We start from the raw sequence: 20,796 nt of genomic DNA on the forward strand, positions 1-20,796 counted from the left end.
AGGGTAGGTCTCCAGCCATCCAGTGGTGGCTTCTACCATTGTGAGCACATAGAGCTTGCCTTGGCGGGTTTGAGGCAGTGTGATGTAATCAATCTGCCAGGCCTCCCCATACTTGTATTTGGACCATCGCCCACCGTACCACAGAGGCTTCACCCGCTTGGCCTGCTTGATCGCAGCGCATGTCTCACAATCATGGATAACCTGGGAGATACTGTCCATGGTTAGATCCACCCCTCGGTCTCGTGCCCACTTATAGGTGGCATCTCTGCCCTGATGACCTGAGGCATCATGGGCCCATCGAGCTAGGAACAGTTCTCCTTTATGTTGCCAATCTAAGTCTATCTGGGACACCTCTATTTTCGCAGCCTGATCTACCTGTTTGTTGTTACGATGTTCTTCATTAGCCCGGCTCTTGGGGATGTGAGCATCTACATGACGGACCTTCACGGATAGCTTCTCTACCCGAGTGGCAATGTCTTTCCACTCTTCAGCAGCCCAGATTGGTTTTCCTCTGCGCTGCCAGTTTGCCTTATTCCACCTTTCTAGCCAACCCCACAGAGCATTGGCTACCATCCATGAATCAGTGTAGAGGTAGAGCTTTGGCCACTTCTCTCTTTCAGCTATGTCCAGAGCTAATTGAACAGCTTTGAGCTCAGCAAATTGGCTCGATCCACCTTCTCCTTCAGTAGCCTGTGCAACTTGTCGTGTGGGGCTCCATACAGCGGCTTTCCATTTCCGGCTAGCGCCTACAATTCGGCAGGAACCATCAGTGAAGAGGGCGTATTGTCTTTCACTCTCTGGTAGCTCGTTATATGGTGGGGCTTCTTCAGCACGTGTCACCTGCTCCTCTTCTTCTTCAGAAGATAACCCAAAAGTCTCACCTTCCGGCCAGTTCGTAATTATTTCCAAGATCCCAGGGCGACTTGGGTTTCCAATTCGAGCGCGCTGCGTGATGAGGGCAATCCATTTGCTCCAAGTAGCGTCGGTGGCGTGATGCGTGGAGGGAACCTTTCCTTTGAACATCCACCCCAGCACCGGTAGTCGGGGTGCCAGGAGGAGTTGTGCCTCTGTGCCAATTACTTCTGAGGCAGCCTGGACTCCTTCATAAGCTGCCAGGATTTCCTTCTCTGTGGGAGTGTAGTTGGCTTCAGACCCTCTGTAGCTTCGGCTCCAGAATCCCAGTGGTCGGCCCCGAGTCTCACCAGGCACCTTCTGCCAGAGGCTCCAGGACAGACCATTGTTCCCGGCTGCAGAGTAGAGCACGTTCTTCACCTCTGGTCCTGTCCTGACTGGGCCAAGGGCTACGGCGTGAGCAATTTCCTGTTTGATCTGGGCGAAGGCTTGCTGCTGTTCAGGGCCCCAGTGGAAATCGTTCTTCTTGCGGGTAACCAGGTAGAGAGGACTCACGATCTGGCTGTACTCGGGAATGTGCATCCTCCAGAAACCTATAGCGCCTAGGAAAGCTTGTGTTTCCTTCTTGTTGGTCGGTGGAGACATTGCTGTGATCTTATTGATGACCTCAGTAGGAATCTGACGCCGTCCATCTTGCCACTTTACTCCCAGGAACTGGATCTCTCGGGCAGGTCCCTTGACCTTGCTCTTCTTGATGGCAAAACCAGCTTGCAGGAGAATTTGAATTATTCTCTCTCCTTTCTCAAACACTTCGGTCGCGGTGTTCCCCCACACAATGATGTCATCAATGTACTGCAGATGTTCTGGAGCCCCACCCTTTTCTAGTGCAGTCTGGATCAGTCCATGACAGATGGTGGGACTGTGCTTCCACCCCTGGGGCAGTCGGTTCCAGGTGTACTGCACGCCCCTCCATGTGAAGGCAAACTGAGGCCTGCACTCTGCTGCCAGAGGAATAGAGAAGAATGCATTGGCAATGTCAATAGTGGCGTACCACTTTGCTGCTTTGGACTCCAGCTCGTACTGGAGCTCCAACATGTCCGGCACGGCAGCGCTCAGCGGTGGAGTCACTTCATTCAGGGCACGATAGTCCACAGTCAGTCTCCATTCCCCATCAGACTTGCGCACAGGCCAGATGGGGCTGTTGAAGGGTGAGTGGGTCTTGCTGACCACCCCTTGGCTCTCCAGCTCGCGGATCATCTTGTGGATGGGGATCACAGCATCTCGATTTGTCCGATACTGCCGGCGGTGCACTGTCGAGGTGGCAATTGGCACTCGTTGCTCTTCCACTTTCAGGAGCCCAACTGCAGAAGGATTCTCAGATAGTCCAGACAGGGTGTTCAATTGCCTAATGCCCTCTGCCTCCACAGCAGCAATACCAAATGCCCACCTGAGTCCTTTTGGGTCTTTGTAATAGCCATTCCGGAGGAAGTCTATGCCCAGAATACACGGGGCCTCTGGGCCGGTCACAATCGGATGCTTTTGCCACTCCTTCCCAGTCAGGCTCACCTCAGCTTCCAAAAGGGTCAACTGCTGTGATCCCCCGGTCACCCCAGCGATGGATACAGGTTCTGCCCCCACATGTCCCGATGGCATTAAAGTACACTGTGCCCCAGTATCAACCAATGCATCATATTTTTGTGGCTCTGATGTGCCAGGCCATCGGATCCACACCGTCCAGAAAACTCGGTTCTCCCGTGCCTCTTCCTGGCTAGAGGCAGGGCCCCTCTAGCCCTGGTTATCATTCTTTCCCTGGGTGTACATGCTCGAGGTACCTTCAAGGGGATCCGACATATCATCCTCCCTTCTGAAATATCTGGCAGCTCGGTCACGGGAGGCTGAGGCTACCTTCACCTTAGCGGAACCCCCTCGGTTAGTGCCTCCCTCCTTGAGTTCACGCACCCGCGCTGCCAGGACAGAGGTGGGTTTCCCATCCCACCTTCTCATGTCTTCCCCATGCTCACACAGGAAAAACCACAGCTCAGCTCGTGGGGTGTACCCTCTCTCTCTAGCAGGGGGACGACGGGCTCTGACTTGGGGGCCTGTGACTCGCACTGGTGCCACACTGACCCTCCTCATCTCCTCCCTCATCTCCTCCCTCATCTCCTCCCTCATTTCCTTCCTCATCTCCTTCATCTCCTCTTTGAGGTCCTGGACCACAGCAGAGACATGAGCTTTCAGCGGGCCATTGATCATGCTGTCATAATGCCTGAGCTTGCTGGCAACAGAGCCCACGGTTTCTCGGGTATTGTCAGCATCAATCGTTGCAATGAAGGTGGTGTATTGCGATGGCCCCAGCCTTGCCAGGTTCCACATCATCTGTCCTGTGCACCTGACCTTATCGGGGTCATTATCATGCTGTCCATCCCTCCCAAAGAGTACCTCTAATATTGCCACCTCTCTTAGCTGTTGAATCCCTTGCTCGAGTGTCTTCCACTGCATTCTATGATGGTACTCCTGCATTCTTTCTTTGTGAATGAACCTTTCTCTCACACTCATTAAGAGCCGCTCCCAGAGAGAAAGGGGCCCTGGCTCCCTCACAAATACCTGGTCCACACCTGGGTCCTGGGTCAATGATCCCAGATACCTTGCCTCACCACTATCCAGTTGCACACTTGTGCCCATAAGGTCCCAAACCCGAAGCAGCCAGGTGGTATAAGGCTCACGCCCCCTTCGCACAATGTCGTTTCGCATAGTGCGGAGACTGTCGTACGACAGGGACTCAGTGATGATTTCTGGCTCTGGCTCTCCTGCTGGTTGTGAGGGCCCTGGTTGTCCATCATCATTAACTGGTCGTACTGATTTGGTCTTACACTTCCTCCTTTGCACAGGGGCGACTGCTGCTGGCTGTGGTTGTCCTTGTGGTTCAGCTGAAGCCTGGACGGTTGTAACATCCGTGGGTTCTACTGCTGTACCATCGGACTCACCCTCTTTGGGGCAGGGAGAGGGCTTTTCACTAGCTGAGGAGGTGTATTCCCTTAGCAATTGGCATATCTCCTGGCGCACCTGGCCCATCTCCTGGCACATCTCCTTGCGCACCTGGCCCATCTCCTGGCACATCTCCTTGCGCACCTGGCCCATCTCCTGGCACATCTCCTGGCGCACCTGGCCCATCTCCTGGCATATCCCCTGGCGCACCTGACCCATCTCTTGGCACATCTCTTGCATCCCTTTTGCCAGTACCCCCACCCAGTTTGGGTAGTCCATTTCTGAGGTGGACTGTTGGGCGGTATCAGTCTGTGGGGCGGGGTCTCTAGTGTCTGGGGCTACGTCAGTCTCTGGGGTAGGATCTCTAGTGTCTGGGGCCGTGCCAGGTTCTGGGGCAGGATAGGGCTCTGGGGTAGGATCTCTTGTGTCTGGGGCCATGTCAGGTTCTGGGGCAGGATCAGGCTCTGGGGTAGGAACTCTACTCTCTGGGGCCAGGTCAGGTTCTGGGGCAGGATCTCTAGTCTCTGGGGCTGGTGTCCGGGTAGATATCCAAGCCAATCTCAACTTATCCTTGAGTGCTAAATAGAGTAGGCCTATCAGCAGCAGATGGTTAATATTCAGAGGGAATTTAAACCCTTCGAAAATTGATGGGGTGGGCCCGAAGAACTGGTTGAGGGGTTGGGGGAAAACTTCCCCTGGTGTCATTTCCTCACAGAAGGTACCATTGTTAACATAACCCCAAAAACATGTGCTCAGTGTGTGATAGCCGTTTATCCATGTGCCCACATTCCGGAGGAAGCTAAAAACCCATGAATTCCTCACCTTCTCAACCCATAACGCAAGCTGGATAACAGCAATGGTAGCCTTAGTCAGAGGACCCAGATTCAAGTAAGGAGCTGCAAAGGGGAAGAATATAGCTACGGCCACATGCCACCCGAACCAGGGTAAACTAGACCACATAGTGCAGCCTAACAAGGTTCCTATATCTGGCACACAAAATAAAGTTCCAAGAACTGTTATTCCTTTTTTTTTTTTTTTTTCACCTCTCTCTCTTAATGCCCTCAGGCCCCACATTGGGCGCCAAGATCTGTCTCGGTTTTGAAAGACAGGTGTCTGCTAAGGAAGGCAGAAGCCCCCCTTGAAGTGGCAGATATAACCCTTTTTCCCTCCAAGTTATTATATTTTGAAATCAAGGGCCTTCAGGCAGAGATGTGGGAAATAGGAATAACAGTTCTTTACTATATATATATATATATATATGTATATGTATATAACCAGTCAAACAAAAACAACAACAACTATGACAGTAACAGCACACACAAACCCAGTGCCAGCCTTCTCGGCTGTCAGGCTATTTCCCCTCGGGTGCAGTTCCGTTCGCAGCCGGCAGGGGCGCTGGCGGCTCCCGGTGAGCAGGGCAGGTGCGATGGTTCCCCCGCGGCTGCAGGGGGCGCTCCGGAGCGAGCTCGGGAAACACGCGGGCAATGGCGGCCTGGGATCCCGGGAAGGGATGGGACAAAGGCTTCACAAACCCCTGGGCAGCCGATCCCGGACTCTCAGGAGCAGCAGGCTGGAAACGGCAGGCAGGAGCGGCAGGGACGAACGCAAATCCCGGGTGGCAGGCGAGATGTATCCAGATGGGAGAACCCCACAGAGGCCCAGGCAGGCAGGGCGAGCAGGGCTACAGCGTAGCAAAAGCTCGAAGCAGCAGCAGCGGGGCAGGGCAGCCACAGCTCGGCCTCCAGCAGGGCAGGGAAAGCGGCTTTTGGGGTCCCGGCGTTGTTTCCAGCAGGAAGAGAAGAACGGCCAAAAAAAAGAAGAAGCAGCAGCTCCTTTCTCTGCAGCTTCTCTCTCCGGACGCTCAGAGCGAACTGCCCCCACACCCAGGTGTAGACAAAAAAGTAGCCAGGCCCGCCCCACTCCCTTTTTGTCTTTCTTAAGTACAGCTATTTGTCCCCTAGCAACATGCATATGGGAGAAAATTCCTTTAACAGAAAAAAAACCTAAGACTAAACTAAAACCCCAACACCGTGCTTGAAATATACTCTCACACTATTTAATTTATTAGAAATACAGTCCCTATAGCAACTGGCCATGGGTTCAGCTGCCCATATCTCCCAGCTGATTCATGGAGCCATTAAAAAAAGGAAACAGTATTGATCCCTGTATACACCAACCATCTTGTGCAATACTGGGCTTGTCTAAAAGAACAAGAAAGTGAGAACAAGGGGTTGGCTGTTCACCCTGACAAGAGCTCTTTCTTGTTACATTGTACACAACAATAATATCTCAAGGTGGTCCATATTTTCCCACTTTCCCTCCCTCATTTTTATTAGCCTGAGGTCGGTGTAATGGCATTGGTCAATAACTGAATAAAAACCATTTCTCGGCTTAGAGTTATCATACACAGCAATAAAGGGAAATGAAACTCAAAGCAAAAAGATGACAACTGCCAGGATAATGCTTCAGAATATCACAACAACCAGCTTGCAAGCTAGGACCTTGCCTTCAAACACAGGCAGTACCATTTATTTCTGGAAAAATACCATTGAATCTGAGGTGTCAACACATGCACATGCACCACTTTTTGAAACCACTGTTGGCACTTTTTAATCCACGTGCTAAACATGAACACAGATCACTAAGCAATTACCCATGTCATTGCTTTTCCTATCTCCAGAATTTTTGTCAAAGTGGTTATTTATCTACTTCTCCCATATCATTTTGTATACAAAACACTTGCCTACACATTTAATAGTTCAGGTTTTGTGCTTAATAGCTGAATAACAGTTACGCTTGTTTCTAAAAGAATTTGACTCTTAAAAATGTCTGTTTGTGTCAAAAAGGGCATGTGAACATAAGTTCAGTTTTAAAGCACAGGAAAGACCACAGGAGACTGACTGAGGCAGACCAAGCTGTGGGTGAGGTTTATCCATGCTTCCTGCTGGTGAACTCAATATTAGCAGTCCTTGGGCATTCTATTCAGGTGTGTTCACTCCTCATAAAAGCCAGACAACAATGTTCATGCCTGCTTCCTCGAAGACGAGGTTTTAGGTCATCAGGTTTTTAGAGAACGAATATAAGCTGTGATCAAAAGGATGCTGTGGATGAAACCAGTTGGGGATGACAACTTTTTGGCTTGGTTTCCTGGTCACACAAACTTATAAAGGAAATCCTCACCAAGCTTCTCTCTCATCTACTAAAGAATGAAGGAAGGAGGGAAAGTAGGAGTAAAAGCATCTGAAATCACAGAAGAGCTTTCAGAATTCAGATGAAAGTCATGCATTTTTCAGCCACTAGAGCATGTAATTATTTTTTTAAACAATCAGTACATTCATAGCTCCCTTTCCCTACTGCTTTCTCCAGCATAATAATACGGGTTAGCAACAGTATTTGTGGAAAAGCTTACTGCTGGAAACTGAAGGGCTGTGACCAACAGCATTTACAGCATTTCTTGTTTAACAAAAAACCCCCATCTCTTACTTTTAATCCTCCACTCCAAAATCAACACTTGAATCAGTGGTATAAGCTACTGTGGGATCTCTTCCCTTCCCCCTAGCCTTGTGCTCCCCAACTGTATCAGGAACCATAAAGAGCATGCAAAGGGGAAGATGAAATGGCAAACAACAGAGATCCCAAATGTTCCCCCCAAGGAAAAGCCTGCAGCTGGGCAGCCTGTAGAAATCCTGCCTGCAGCAGGGCTGAGAGGTCTCTGCAACAGCCCATCCAACAGGGCTGTTCATCTGCTGGCGCTTCACAGCTCAGACTGCCATGGTACTCCAAGCACCATAGCAGGCTCTCCAAAATTTTATGTGCTTTGGCCTTTTAGCTACAAATAAACTTGGCAGCAACAGAGATCAGAGTGTGAAGCTGCAAGTTCAGTGTTTGTATGGGTCTGAGCTGATGTCCCTGCTGGAAATCTGGCAGGATCATTTAGCAGTTGATATTTTCAAAGCATGATGATGGATTCATTTATTCCCACTCATTTACTGGCACTTGCAGAAGGTACCAAGAAGAGATTAGTTTATAAAGTCTGAATCATTTCCTGAAGGGAAGAGACTGAACTCTTTGGAAATGGATTAGTGCCTATACATTGTGTAACCAACCCCTGTATGTAACATACTGTGCCAAATGCAGTGGTCCACCACCCATTACAGCTGACACTCTTAAACAAGCTGCTTTCCCCTCTTGCTCCTGCCTGAGGAAATCCAGCATACATCCATTCTTTGCATTAGCTGGCACTGGCAGTTGTCTCAAAAAATTAAGATGTAACAGAACTTGGAAAACTTGAGGTAGCACCAGACAGGCTTTTGCTCATCAGACACCACTAAAAGTCTCAGTCGCTAGGGCAGCCCACAGAGCAGCCCAGGCAAGGCTTTGGTAGACCCAAAGTGCTCTTTTTGGGCTTAATTTTAGTTGTTCTGACTGAATGGGACATAGGACTCAGTGGAACAGAATAAAACATATCACTTGACTGCCACAAAAAGTATTAACTTCTTAATTCCAGTAATTACATATCATCAGTCCAGGCCTAGGGGACAATAAAGCCAAAGGTGTCAATTTTGATTTGACAGATACATTATCTTTTCACCCTCTCTCTTCAGCACAATTAATGTTGAGACTGCTTTTGTCCTCTTTTTCCCGTATTAGTACTACTACACTGCCCTACTTAGATCTCTAGTTTTTATCAGTATTTGTTTCTGCCTATGCTAAAGTAAATTGTTCCCATGGCATAATAAAAGCACAGAGAACATTTATGTCTAGAAGACAAACACAGGACTATTCAGCAAAGACCCTTTCACCTCCCATTAAGCTCCTGGCCAGGAGAAAGCAGACTGTGCTGAGGCTCTGCCTGATCAAAGAGTCCTGTGCCACAGGAGTCTGAATCAATAGGACCAACAGGACAAGAACAAACACAAGGGCTGTATGCCTGATGTTGGAGAACAGCACAGGCATGACCCTTCCTGCTGGACTTCCAGTAACTACAGAAGGGCAATGATCCTTTGACAACTGCTTATTGTTGGTGGAGCTGCTGAAAAAGCCAGTGAAGCCAAGGCATGATTCCTAAATCCAGACAAGACACGCATAGAGGACCTCTACTGCCATCAGAATGCTGCAGCTGTCTTTAGCCAACCCTGCATGCAGTAAAAGCTAGGCTGGACCACAGGCTATGCCCTTGCCATCAAAGCTGAAAGCATCTCCTTGGAAATCCTGCTTTCATTCTATCTGATGGAATGCACATGGTGCTGCAAAACATGAAGCCTTTGAAATGTCCATTTGAACCGCTCATTGGATGACTCCACAGCCCACATTTGCTCTAGCAAAACACAGATCTGAGAGGAAGGGCAGAGTTTCTCTGTATTGGATGGGAAAAAAAGAATGGACTATGGGAATGAGAAGATACAGCTTAATAACAGTTAGGATCAAGAAGAAAATATATAAAGTAAGGATAATTCAGCACATAAGCAAAATGAGTGCAAACTAGTTACAAGCAAAATGCAGGCCATCATTTCCAGTTTCACAGCACAGATTCCTAAAGTTTATGTATGTTGGAAATTGGGCAAAATACTTTATGAGGACCTGTCTCTTAAAAGGGATTACATTACAAGTTTTTTTGAGATAAGTGCGATTCTTTAATTGAAAAGGCAATCCCTTCTGTATCTTTGTGTACTAAACTGGCCTAGAAACATACATATAGAGAAATACCTTACAGAAAAGTGAGTTCATCACTTGACCTTGCAGTGCCAGCTGGCACCTGTAAGAATAGAAACCCCACTGTAAGTGTTCTTGGAAAAGCATCCAAATCGGAGGAGACATCTATAAGATAAGCTTTGCTGTATTGCCACAGAAAGCCTAAATGGTGACAAGAAAAGCAACAGAACAGACTAATTTTCAGTGCTCTCCTACTTCCTCTTATCCTTGCATCACACTAAACCTACTGGACTTCTTTTTTCAGTCCCTATTTATATGGGGTTTTTTTAATTTCAAGCCACAGATAAGTTAACAGTGTGGAAGACAAAGACTGTTGGTACTTAGATATCTAAATCTTGAAACCATTGCACCAGGAGGATACGTACCACTGCTCTTTACCAACACCAAAAGTCTCTGATCTCCCATCTTCTAGCATGCACTAGCTTCTATAAATGTAATTATGTTTTCACTATAACTTACTGTATTTTAAGCTAAAGCAAAAGCTTTAGCACTAACTCATGACTAGCCCTTATCATAGCTTTAAAGGAGAAAAAAAAAAAAAACTGTTTACTTTAAGGCCTCAAAGTATTCCACAAAGCAGATGCACCTCCTGCTTAAGAATACAATTAAGCCTTTATTTGCTATTATAAGTGAATTTGAAGCCAAAGGTAAATTTACTACATTTGCACTCACTGCTGGAGGTGCAAAATCTCATTATTTGTCACATTCTAAACACGGGCATGGATCTTCTCTCCATATGCCTTCACGACAAAAAACTGTACTTGTTCTATCACCTGAATTCAGAAAATTCAACCTGTGGCAAAATAGGCCACTTCACATTAGGACAGCCTTTTCTCAGATTTCTCTCCACAGGACTCAACGCCTAAGGAAACCATGATTACAGACCTGTAAAGGTCAAAAGCATTGCTTTCTGGGGCTGATCGATCACTACTGTTATTGCAAAAACCTGCTAAGTTCATTGATCTTTCACCTCACAGTAGGAGGGAATGGTACAGGACTTGGAGAATAAAAGACAACATTAGACAAAACTTTGCAGTAAACTTGGCAGCAGAACAGCCGTGCTTTTCTACCCAGAACTGTGCTTTGGCATCGCCTTTGATTCAGTGCTCAAAACCTTAAGAGTTCCCTGAAAAACTTAATTTAAGTGGTGAATACACATGGTGTGACAAGCAAAGCCCATATGTTCAAAGTCTGGCCAAGGTTAGTTACACAATGCTATTTCCTGCAGCCTGACTAAGAGAAAAATTAAAACACCATGGTTTTTAGCCCAGCCTACACAACTGTTCTCCCTCTCATGAGGATGAAGCCAGTACTGTCCGTCTAAAAAAATCCATTTTGTCCATCTAAAATTTTGGCACAGTCTCATTTGTAAAATTCATTAGTTGTTTTCTGATAGACAAATATCCATTCTGGCCATTATTTATGTGCAGTTTCAAGCCATCAGGCATGCAGACTGACATATGAAGACCCCCAAGAGATGCATATGGCTTTGTGATTATGTAAAGGTCCCTCCCTGGAGGGTTGCCTGGTAAACTTGCCCTCTCCTGCTTCTCCTTTCACGAAACTGTCCCTTTCCTTCTCCAGGCTTGCTCCAGCCACTTGCCCAAACTGCTTGCAGGGGTACTTGCCATTCCTGTGTGGATGTTTGTTTTATAGTTTTCCCATTTACATAATTTCTTTACCTCACAAAAGTAAAAAAAAGGAAGTTTTGTTTTCTCTTTCCTAAAATGCCCCCTGCAGGACAAGGCTCTGCTGAACAGGATGTGCCCCGCTGTGTGTGGCTATTCTCAGAATTCCATGGCTGCTGCTCCTATTCCGTCCCATGGTGCCCCATCCCACCCTGCCACAACCAGCAGTGCATGGCTGTATCCATCACTCCTCACACTGCATGCAGAAGGGAAACAGCTGTGTTTTTTCTTGCTTCTGGCCTTGCATTAGGGACTACTGCAATTCTTATCAAATCCTTGGGCAAATACATGCCGATAACAGAAGTTTTGTACAAACCCACTCATATTTGGCCAGTGTGTGATGAAGGAACAAGAGCCAAGCAGTGTTTTCATGTGAATAGTCTTTCAGTGTCTGAGAGGTTACAGTGCACACAACACAGTGATGCACGGAAGACACTTGTGCAAAAGCCAGTTGCTCTCCTCAGGGCATTGCTCATCATTTAAGAAGCTTTTAGAGCTCCTGACCACAGAAGCACCAACGCAGTGCCTGCATTTTGCCCTCCCGCTCTCTCCTTTCCGTTTGATCTCTGAGCTGACAAGTACTTTCTGACTTCTCTCTGGGCTGTTACAAACACCATTTTACAAAACTCGTGCCACTTTTGAGCAATTCTCTTCCATGTAGTACCACACAGCTAAGAGATGTTGCTAGGAAACCTGTGCACAGATCACGGTTGGCAGACACCATGCAGGCACCAGAGCAGCTGGAGAGAGAGAAAGAAAAGTCTGTCTCAGTAAACAAAATGCTATAAAGTAGCTCAAACAAGCTACTGACATATTTCTATTGTGTTACAATGGTCACATGCTATTTGAGACCTTCAGTTTGCTAAGTGACCCACAATGAAAGGTCAGCCTTGCTTAAATAGTTCAGTAGCTTCAAAACGGTTGCAATTCCTTTAGTTTTAGGTATTGCAGCGATTTCATGCTGCAGCATCACTGCCTCCTCTAGACATCTTTATCTTGAGGAGAAAAACCAACAAGTTTCCTTCAACAGCATATTTTTAGTTATATGCCGTCTCTGTACTGCATGTACTCCATAACTGGCACTTGTTTTTCTTTCAGAGTCCACAGGCCACACACAGAGGTGGCATTGTGCAGTCCCCTCTTGGCGAGAAGCACTGCTCAGCTGCAGAACTGGAGAGACTGCAGGGGAAGGTCACCAAGCCTGACAGACATGAGACACACTGATGAGAGATCCAGTCTCTGTGTAAGCAGATGCCAGGGAAATTAAGATGGGGCCAGGGAAGACAAGAAGAGAAATGAGAACTGGTTAGTATGGGAAGCAGATGCATCATCCCAAAACCTGCTGCAACTCAAGAACACTGTTCAGCAACAGGCAGAAAAAAAGGCTACCAGGAGGCAAACAGAAGGTGTATTAAGTAGCTCTTCTTATTCCAGCTAAAGCTTGTAAGTTAAGATATATTCACTCACATCTTTTACAGAAAGAATAATCTCTAAAACAGAGAGGGGAGTAAAACCCATTGCACCTCTAACTCAGAAGGCTCAAGCACCTAAGGTTCCACTCTATTCTGCTGCCCAACTGTGCTGCTGAAGTTGGGTCTGTACAAGCTGTGGTCCAAGTCAGGTCAGAGCACATTTCTGCAGCTCTCATCTTGCAGTTAAGACATGAACCTAATGCAACTGCAGGAGTTCCACCAATCTGTGCATTGACCTACATGAGCTAGTAGTTTCAGGATAGCTCAAATCAGAGGGATGAGACTAAATGTTTGTGCTTTAAATCTTTAGCTGACACAGAGGGGGAGAGCATCTTAAGGCAAGGGAAACATAAGCTCAGACAAACTTCAACAAGTGGTGGCACAAAACGGCACAGAGGGTTAAAAAAGCACAACATTGGAAGGTCTCCCACAAGTTACTAAGTGGAGTTTATCTCTCCCAACAAGCACTCAGCAAGACATTTTGCATACTAGTCTCAGATTTTGGCATCTCAACAGGATACATGTTAGTCAAATCAGGAACAGTTACTGTTCAACATCTGCAACAATGTCTGATTCCAAGAGCTTTTGGACCTCCTGTCTGCTCTCTTAAGCCTCTCGCCAGCATCCGCTTCTTCCTCACAAACAGCCGGCACTAACCTCCACCCTGACATTTATTCCAAACACACAGTCATTAAATTACGACATATCCAAAAAATTGAGTTAAAAAAAAAAATAGCAACCAAATTGCATCTACAGCACTAGGTCTCCTCAATTTCTATCAACAATTTTATTGGTGACTGATGTTTTTATCAAAATTTAAAGAACCTCCAGGCAGGGACAAGTCTTTTTACACCTGTGAAGAGCATCCACAACTTCTGCACTGCTTGAGCTACTGCTCATGCTGCAATCACCTGGATGTGAAACCTCCAGGCTTAGACTGATAAATATACACAAACAGCATCAAAATCAGTTCTCACAGCACCTTCACTTCTGCTGCTAACCAACAGCCACACGCAAGGCAGAGAAGACACTGGTGATGTAACCCTGTGCTTAGACAAGAATTACAGACCTGTACTGCAACCACATTGCTGGGCAAAGCAATCACTTTTTACCACTCCACCACAGGAGAAAGGAAACTCAGAGAGTTTACCAAGGGTCTGTGGTTCCTTGCACCCTACCTGAACACAGCACTGTGTGAAGAAACCCACTGTTCCATTAGAGCTTTTTCACACGCATGAACTATAATGCTACATGCTTAATGTTCTGGATCTGGACAGGAGAACCACAAGGAGAACAAGATTGCTTTTTATGTACTTAAGGGTGGAAAGATCACAGTTCTCTATGTTAGAGGTCATGTCAGCACAAACCCAAAGACAACTCCCACATTTCTTGTCACATATGCATATTCCCACTCCTAGTTCCCTGTTAGTTTAGCAAAGAGATTTTCATTTACACAAGATGGACATTAGGTTTTCATGCCCCTTAAAAATCTTGCTAGTTAGAATACCCAGAATACAAGCCTTGGACAACAGCTGAAGTGCATATCTGTATTTAAAATCCTTGAACTGTAAACCAAACCTAGCAATACAAGCTCTGCAGAGTTTTCTCTATGTGAGATGAAGACACTAATAAGATAAGCAGTCTGGGCTCACTGTTTGTACAGTGATCCATATGAAGAAGCTGAGACATCCGAGTTCAAAAAGAACTTAAGATAATACAAGGTAATGGAGAAGACAAAGGTCTCTACTCCTTTAATAAAAAAAAAATTAAATAGAAATTTGAAAGCTGTGGGATAAAGGGATAAATATTTTCCTCCTATGTCTTGTGACCTTCTAAGAGACTAGAATGCCCATTTTTTAAAAAGAAAAGGTTTTGACAATTTTCCGTTGATTGTGAAAATTTTTACTTCTTGTGAATACTTACAGGAGGACAGTTCTTGACTGGAATACCTACATTTCCAAGGTCCGTAGCATGGAAGTGAGCACAGAACTCCCGCCCACAAGAGGGCATAGACCAGAGGTCACAATTACCAGGAAAGCTGCTTACACCAGCCTCTGCGAAAGTTTTCCTCACTTACAATCCAGCTGGTGGTAAAAAGAGGGCTATTGGCAAAGTGCAGGTTTACCACGATGACACCCAGCCCCCTCCTGCCAGTCTCACACGGTAACACATGATCAGCACATCGAAGGCCCAGCTGAATGAGCACTCACATCGCTGGCAGGCTCTTGAGAAACACACAAGTGTGCCAGCACTGAGCAGAACTGCTTGCACTGAAAGCTGGGTGAGTCAGTGCACTTGTCCCACCGTATCCCATGCTCAGGTAAGATTAATGACACTGAATCTTCTCCAGAGCACAGAGTTAGATATGTCTGAACTTGACATGTCAGTGACCTACTTTTCAGACATGCCCAACACCCACGTCTCCCTCCAAAGGCAACAAAAGACAAGGATGCTCAGCAATTTTGAAATGGTAGCACATGCTTTTAATACTGAGGAAGCTGATGACAACTTAGGGTCAGCTGTGCTTATTAGGAAAATCCCACTTCAGCTTCACATGAGCATACAATGCTATGGATCACTCAAGACTCTCCATGTTTGGCTATATATGTCTGTTGATTTCACATGTTTGCTGGCGGGGAAGAGCATGGATGAAAGCTAGTAACCTCTTAGGGTCATCCTGCATTAGATTTATACATTCCTGGATAACAAATGTTGCCACTACCTTAACTCTCACCTGTCTAAACAGGTGCATCCCTTTCCTTAGAAAAAAACCACAAAATATCTTATCCCTCCCATGCGCACCAGCTGTACTGTAGAGATACAGGCTCAGTCTGTTTTGCCCAGATAAAGAATCAGAAAACCCGCTAGGATTAGGGCACAATGAACATCACTCAATTAACATGAGTGACCAGGATTCAGAAGAGAAAAATCTGTGTGCATCATCTGTACAAGTGACACACACTAAAAAAGGTACATAAAGTAGGGTACATAAAGTCTTCAGAATCTAGTTAAATACGTAACCCTCCCCCCACCCCCCGCCCAAGATTCCTTCTTTCCCCTCCTCTGTCTTTCTTTATGAGGAATAACCACACTCTCTATTATTACATAGTTTTCATTTTATTTCTTAATAAATATGCATGTATGTGCTACAAACATGATTCAAGGCTATATAATGCATGACTATGTCCGCAAGCTATAGCTAAAACCACTTTTGTGTCTTTTAAAACCAGATAACACCATTCGTACCATACTAAATTGAGACCAGAGACCAAGCTAGCTCCTGTTTTTAAAGATTTAGGTGTACAGGGCCACATCATACAGCAAAGAAAACCTCTAAAGTGGTACCTAGCTGTTGTGTTTGCTAAGACTACCAGCAACTTCAATAATGATGTGTTCAGCCATTCACCCACAAAACAATTCCTCCACCTACAGAAGATGTCCCAGCCTGAAGCAAGTGCTGGAGGTGGCAAGTCATTCCAGCTGAAGTTCTCTACAGAAGCTTCAGAACATTTTCCTCATATGAGCAGTGCATATTGCAAGCTGGGAAACATGAACAAAACTCACTTACTTGCTAACAAGTAAAGGGACAGATAACATCTCCATAACCATCCCTAACAGTTTCCAGGAAGCTCTAAAAGCCCTCCACATTCCAAGGCCATTAAACAACCATGTCAACACTAACACGAGAGGGCAGGTCCAAACAGGAAAAGGTGCCATAAGGATCTGCACAAGCCTAATCATAATACACAGGTATTGAAAGTCTGGCAAATTATGCTTTCACCCCAGGTATCCTAAAACCTGCAAGTTTGACTCCCAACCTGCTATTCCTTCCAAGTCAGTTTTAGACTCTTAACCTTTTAACTACAATAAAAATGCTAATGCAAGCACAAAATGAAAGAAAGAGCCATCAAGCAACATCTTCATGCTTAGAGAAGTAAAAGGCAGGATCATAGCTTGTAGCATGTCAAGGACGCTGCAAACAAGCCCCGCAAGCAGGCACATTACCTGGTTAATTCCTTTAAACAGAAAATAGCCTGGGAACCTCCAGACTTTCCTAGTGTGAAACTCCTGGCTTCTTCTTCACTGCTTGTTTCTTGAAGCTGACATCTCAGTTACCAGTGAAAACAAAGATGTCTTATCAATCCCTTTCTCTACGCAGAAATATCAACCTGGAGCATCAACTTGTTATCAACAACTAAAGCTACGGGGGTTTTTTTCTAAGGTGAGGGAAGATGCAGAGATTGAGAGAGACATCTATATGAGAGGAAATAAATTTCAGGAATACCTTCTTACAGGGAAGAAGAATGGGCTGAGTAAGCCTAACAAGCTACTGTGAACCAAAACAAGCTCAAGCTTTATTCAACACCTCATCAAATACATAAAAAATGTAAAGACAATAAAATTGTGAGCACATAGCAATGTAAAACTCTGCTTAAAGTTCCTTTGACAGAGTACTTGTTCCAAGTAGCTCAGCTCCTCTTGCTACCAGGCATATGAGAGTTCACTTGGAGACCTCAGCCTGGGTGAACTTAAATGATCTTAAATTTGTACAAAGATGAAAGATGAAAGAAAATACAGTCAGTTTTTCAGAAAGCTTGCAGAGACATAGACACTCAACAGAATAGCAGGTATCCATGAGAAACAGTCCACCCAAATACTCTCGAGCATCAAAACATATTGACACACTGGTCAACATGTGTCTTTCAATCTTAGGACACAGGTTACACCATACACCTGAGCTGCAAAGAAACCCTGCCTAGAATAACTATTTATGGACACTGCAAGAAAAATAAGCACTTATTTAAAAATAAAAGATCTTCAAGTTAGAATTTTGAAGCTCCAGCTGCAGGGCTGAATTAAGTTTGAGCTCTTTCAAAAGAGACAAGAGTTGCCTCTGGGCAGCCTCAGTCACTTCGAAGCCCTGCTAAAGGGCCTGAAAGCATTCTCCTCCTTGGCAGCTTTTCAACACGGGATTTAACTCCAAGATTTTATCACTGATACATGGTATTTTTAAACAATTACTAAGAAACGTTTGGAGAGGGGAAACGGGAACCAAAACTACTGTTTCAGCCACTGCCACCACAATCTTCAGGCAAGGTCAAAGATCTCCACAGACTCCCCGGCAGTCCTTGTGATGAAGAAAATCTCAGAGCCCATTGTAGCTACGCTAAGAAAAGTCACCCTGCAAGTTTCAGCGGCGCCCCAGACCAGTCACTGCCCTGACCCACACAGCAGTGGAGGAGGAGGAGGAGTGGGACACTAAGCTGGAGACCCTTGCTCCAGGCTTCTTCTTCTCCAGAACGTGATGTGTCTGCCTAAAGCAATGTCCCCATGCTGGGCCACCGCCACCTTGACGCTTGCCCGAGCTCCGGGTGGTGGAATCTACAGTCCCACAGGGATGCTGGAGGTCTGCCTCCACCATCCCTCGCCGGCGGGACCCGCCACCTCCCGCCGCCGCTCGCCGGTGACGATGGCGATGGGGCACCACCACCCAGGACACCGCGCTGCGGGCCCACCACCGCCACCATCACCGGCAGCAATGGTGGGAGATGACAGACCACCGCCACGGCCCCGCTGAACACCCGCTGCCCGGTACCTGTCTTCGGAGACGCTGATGACCCCGTCCTCCTTGGGCACTATCGCTGCCATGTTCACCACCTCCTGCGAGCCCTCCACTTTGTTGAGCAGGAGGGGCTTGCGAGTCAGCGCCTTGGGCTGGGGCTCCGCCGCCATGGGGCCGGCGAGCACCGCCGCTGCCGCCGGAGGAGGCTACGGCCGGGGGAGGGAGGGAGGGAGGGAGGGAGGCGGCCCGCACTACCGAGGCGGAGGAGGGACTTGCCGGAGCCGGGCGCTCCCTGGGAAGCAGGAACAGGGCGGCGGCGGCGGCGGCGCCGCCCCCGAGAGGGCCGGGCCGGGCCGGGCGGGGCGGGGCGGGGCGGGGCGCGTTGCTCGGAGGGGTCGGAAATGGCGGCTTCCCGCCGCCATCTCGCTGAGTGGGGTTGTGGTGCTGCGCCTTCGCAAAGGGAAACCTGCGGCCTGGCGGAGGTGTAAGCACACCTCTCCTGCCAGGGCCGCCCTCCCACGCCGCCGGCTCGCCTCAGGGGCAGCCCGGGGAGTGTGTCCCTCTCCTGACCCGTGCCTGGTTATGGACTGTCGGCACCGTGCGGCTCCGTGCGGTCCGTCCCACGTTGCTGTGGCCGCTGGGCGAAAAAAAAACCCCAAAAACAAACGAGTGAGGATTGAACTTTAAGCGGCTGCTTCCCTCTGTTTACATTTCCTTGTCTGAGTTTTTCCTGGGACTGAAGGAAAACATGGGATTGCTGCTGCTGCATTAGACAGGGACGCGGGCAGGCAGGGCTGCAGCGCGGCGCCAGCAGAAATTTTCTTCCAGGAAGTTTCTTCCTAAGAGAAACGCAGCACACTTCCAGCAGCTCGTTTTCATCAAGCGGCTTCTTTTCGCTTACTTTTCCTGACAAATTCATTGAACTCCAAAAAAGTCAGATCACTTGCCCAGAGCTCTGTGCTGAAGCCAGTGAAAAGGCAACTTCCTCCCGAGGCATATGCCAAACTTTCATAATCTGTCTCGAAAGATTCTGGAAAATCATGCTCAATGTCTGAAGTGTTGTCCTACATTGCAGAAGTTGTCAGCAGATTGGAAAGCGCTATTTCAGCTGCAACTTTAAATTTACCCACCCCAAGCCAATGAGCAGCAGTTCTCCGTGGAAAAAAAATCAGGTATGAAAAAATCCAAGATGAGGAGTTTTAATTTTTCTCCAGGAGTAGCACACAGCAGCGTCTGCAACATAACAAATCCTGATTGCCCACTCACACTTCTGTTGCCTATGTAATAGATAGAGGCAACAGAAGAAAGGTAAAGTCAATTCCTTGTGACAGAAACTTAAATTTCACCGTGTTTTGTAATCTCTTTTCTGCCAAACAAGCAAGCAGTGTCTGCAGGAGCACAGTGAGACATTTAAGCCTTTTCAACTAAACATGACAGGTCCGCAAGTGTACTGTAGCAGGAAAGGTCTGGTCAGCAACAGCTGGATTACAGGAAATGAATCTGCAGTCTCAAACAATTTCCCCAATGATGTGTAACTGGACTAGATAATATCTCTTACTCATAATTCTTAAAAGGGAGCTACTGCTGAAGAGTCAAAGACCCACCTTCTTACCACTAGGGATGATCCTGCAGTCCTAGGCTAGACCTACAGATAGAAATGCTTGTCTCACTACTTGGTGAGGTCTGAGGTATTCTTTGAAGATTGGTATACTTGATAGTTTTCAAAATATATCTAAAAATGTCTTTTAAACTGAAGTGTGGTAAAGTCTGCCAAGCTTGCAATTGTTTGCACTCAAGATCAGGCACTGTGGATCACTGACAGATAAACAGGGGTTGAGCGTATGCTGGAGATAGCAGGCTGCAGGCTTTTGGGAGACCCAGAATACATTTTCCAAAAAGGCTTTTAAAGAAGAAAGTAGTTGAGAAAATGAGAAATGTCTTGATAGGCAAAGGTGTGGGTCACAGGATTGGAAGGAGGTCCTACATATCTCCCAAATCAGCTGGGATATCCTCAATTGCCTGTTGAAATATCACTCTCCCTTATTAATCTTCTCTCTCTTATATCCTTAAAGAGTTCCACATCCAACTACTCCTTCAAGGTTTAAGACACTGTTTGGAGGAAAACATTGAAAGGCGGGCAGACATTTTGGACTAAAGTGAAATAAAAATATTATGAAATCAAATATATGCTTTATATAAATGGTTGATTTTGGAAATAAGTTACCCTTTGTGGAGAAATGAAGGGGAAAAAAAAAAAAAGACAACACAATGCAAGAGAGATTCCAGTGGCTATTCAAGATAAAATTCTTAAGGGCATTTTTTTTGAAGCTTATCTGTAATGGAGATTTCCTCTGCAAGACCAGGAAAGTATGTGAATAATAGAAATGTGTCCTGAAGTCTGGTACATCATTTTGTCAGGTGTGCAAACTTGAGGTCAATGCTCTACTCTCCCTGATGAGATGGGGAAATATGGTTGGGAAACTACTGAACACAAAAACAATTTTGCTATGACTGCAGGAAGAAA

General features: G+C 46.6%; 1 protein-coding gene across 1 annotated transcript in view; it reads right to left on the reverse strand.

Annotated features, from left to right (window-relative positions):
• WDFY2 (WD repeat and FYVE domain containing 2) overlaps window positions 1-18,442 on the reverse strand; it is a gene marked incomplete at its 5' end in the record, with an annotated part of 70,133 nt that extends 51,691 nt beyond the window's left edge. The window contains one exon of the mRNA XM_082278458.1: window positions 18,306-18,442. Coding sequence (XP_082134584.1) covers window positions 18,306-18,442 — 137 coding nt within the window. The remainder of the gene's footprint in view (window positions 1-18,305) is intronic.
• Window positions 18,443-20,796: the final 2,354 nt, after the last annotated feature.

The sequence above is a fragment of the Coloeus monedula genome (assembly GCF_965178545.1).
Source record: "Coloeus monedula genome assembly, chromosome: 3".
Taxonomy (NCBI): domain Eukaryota; kingdom Metazoa; phylum Chordata; class Aves; order Passeriformes; family Corvidae; genus Coloeus; species Coloeus monedula.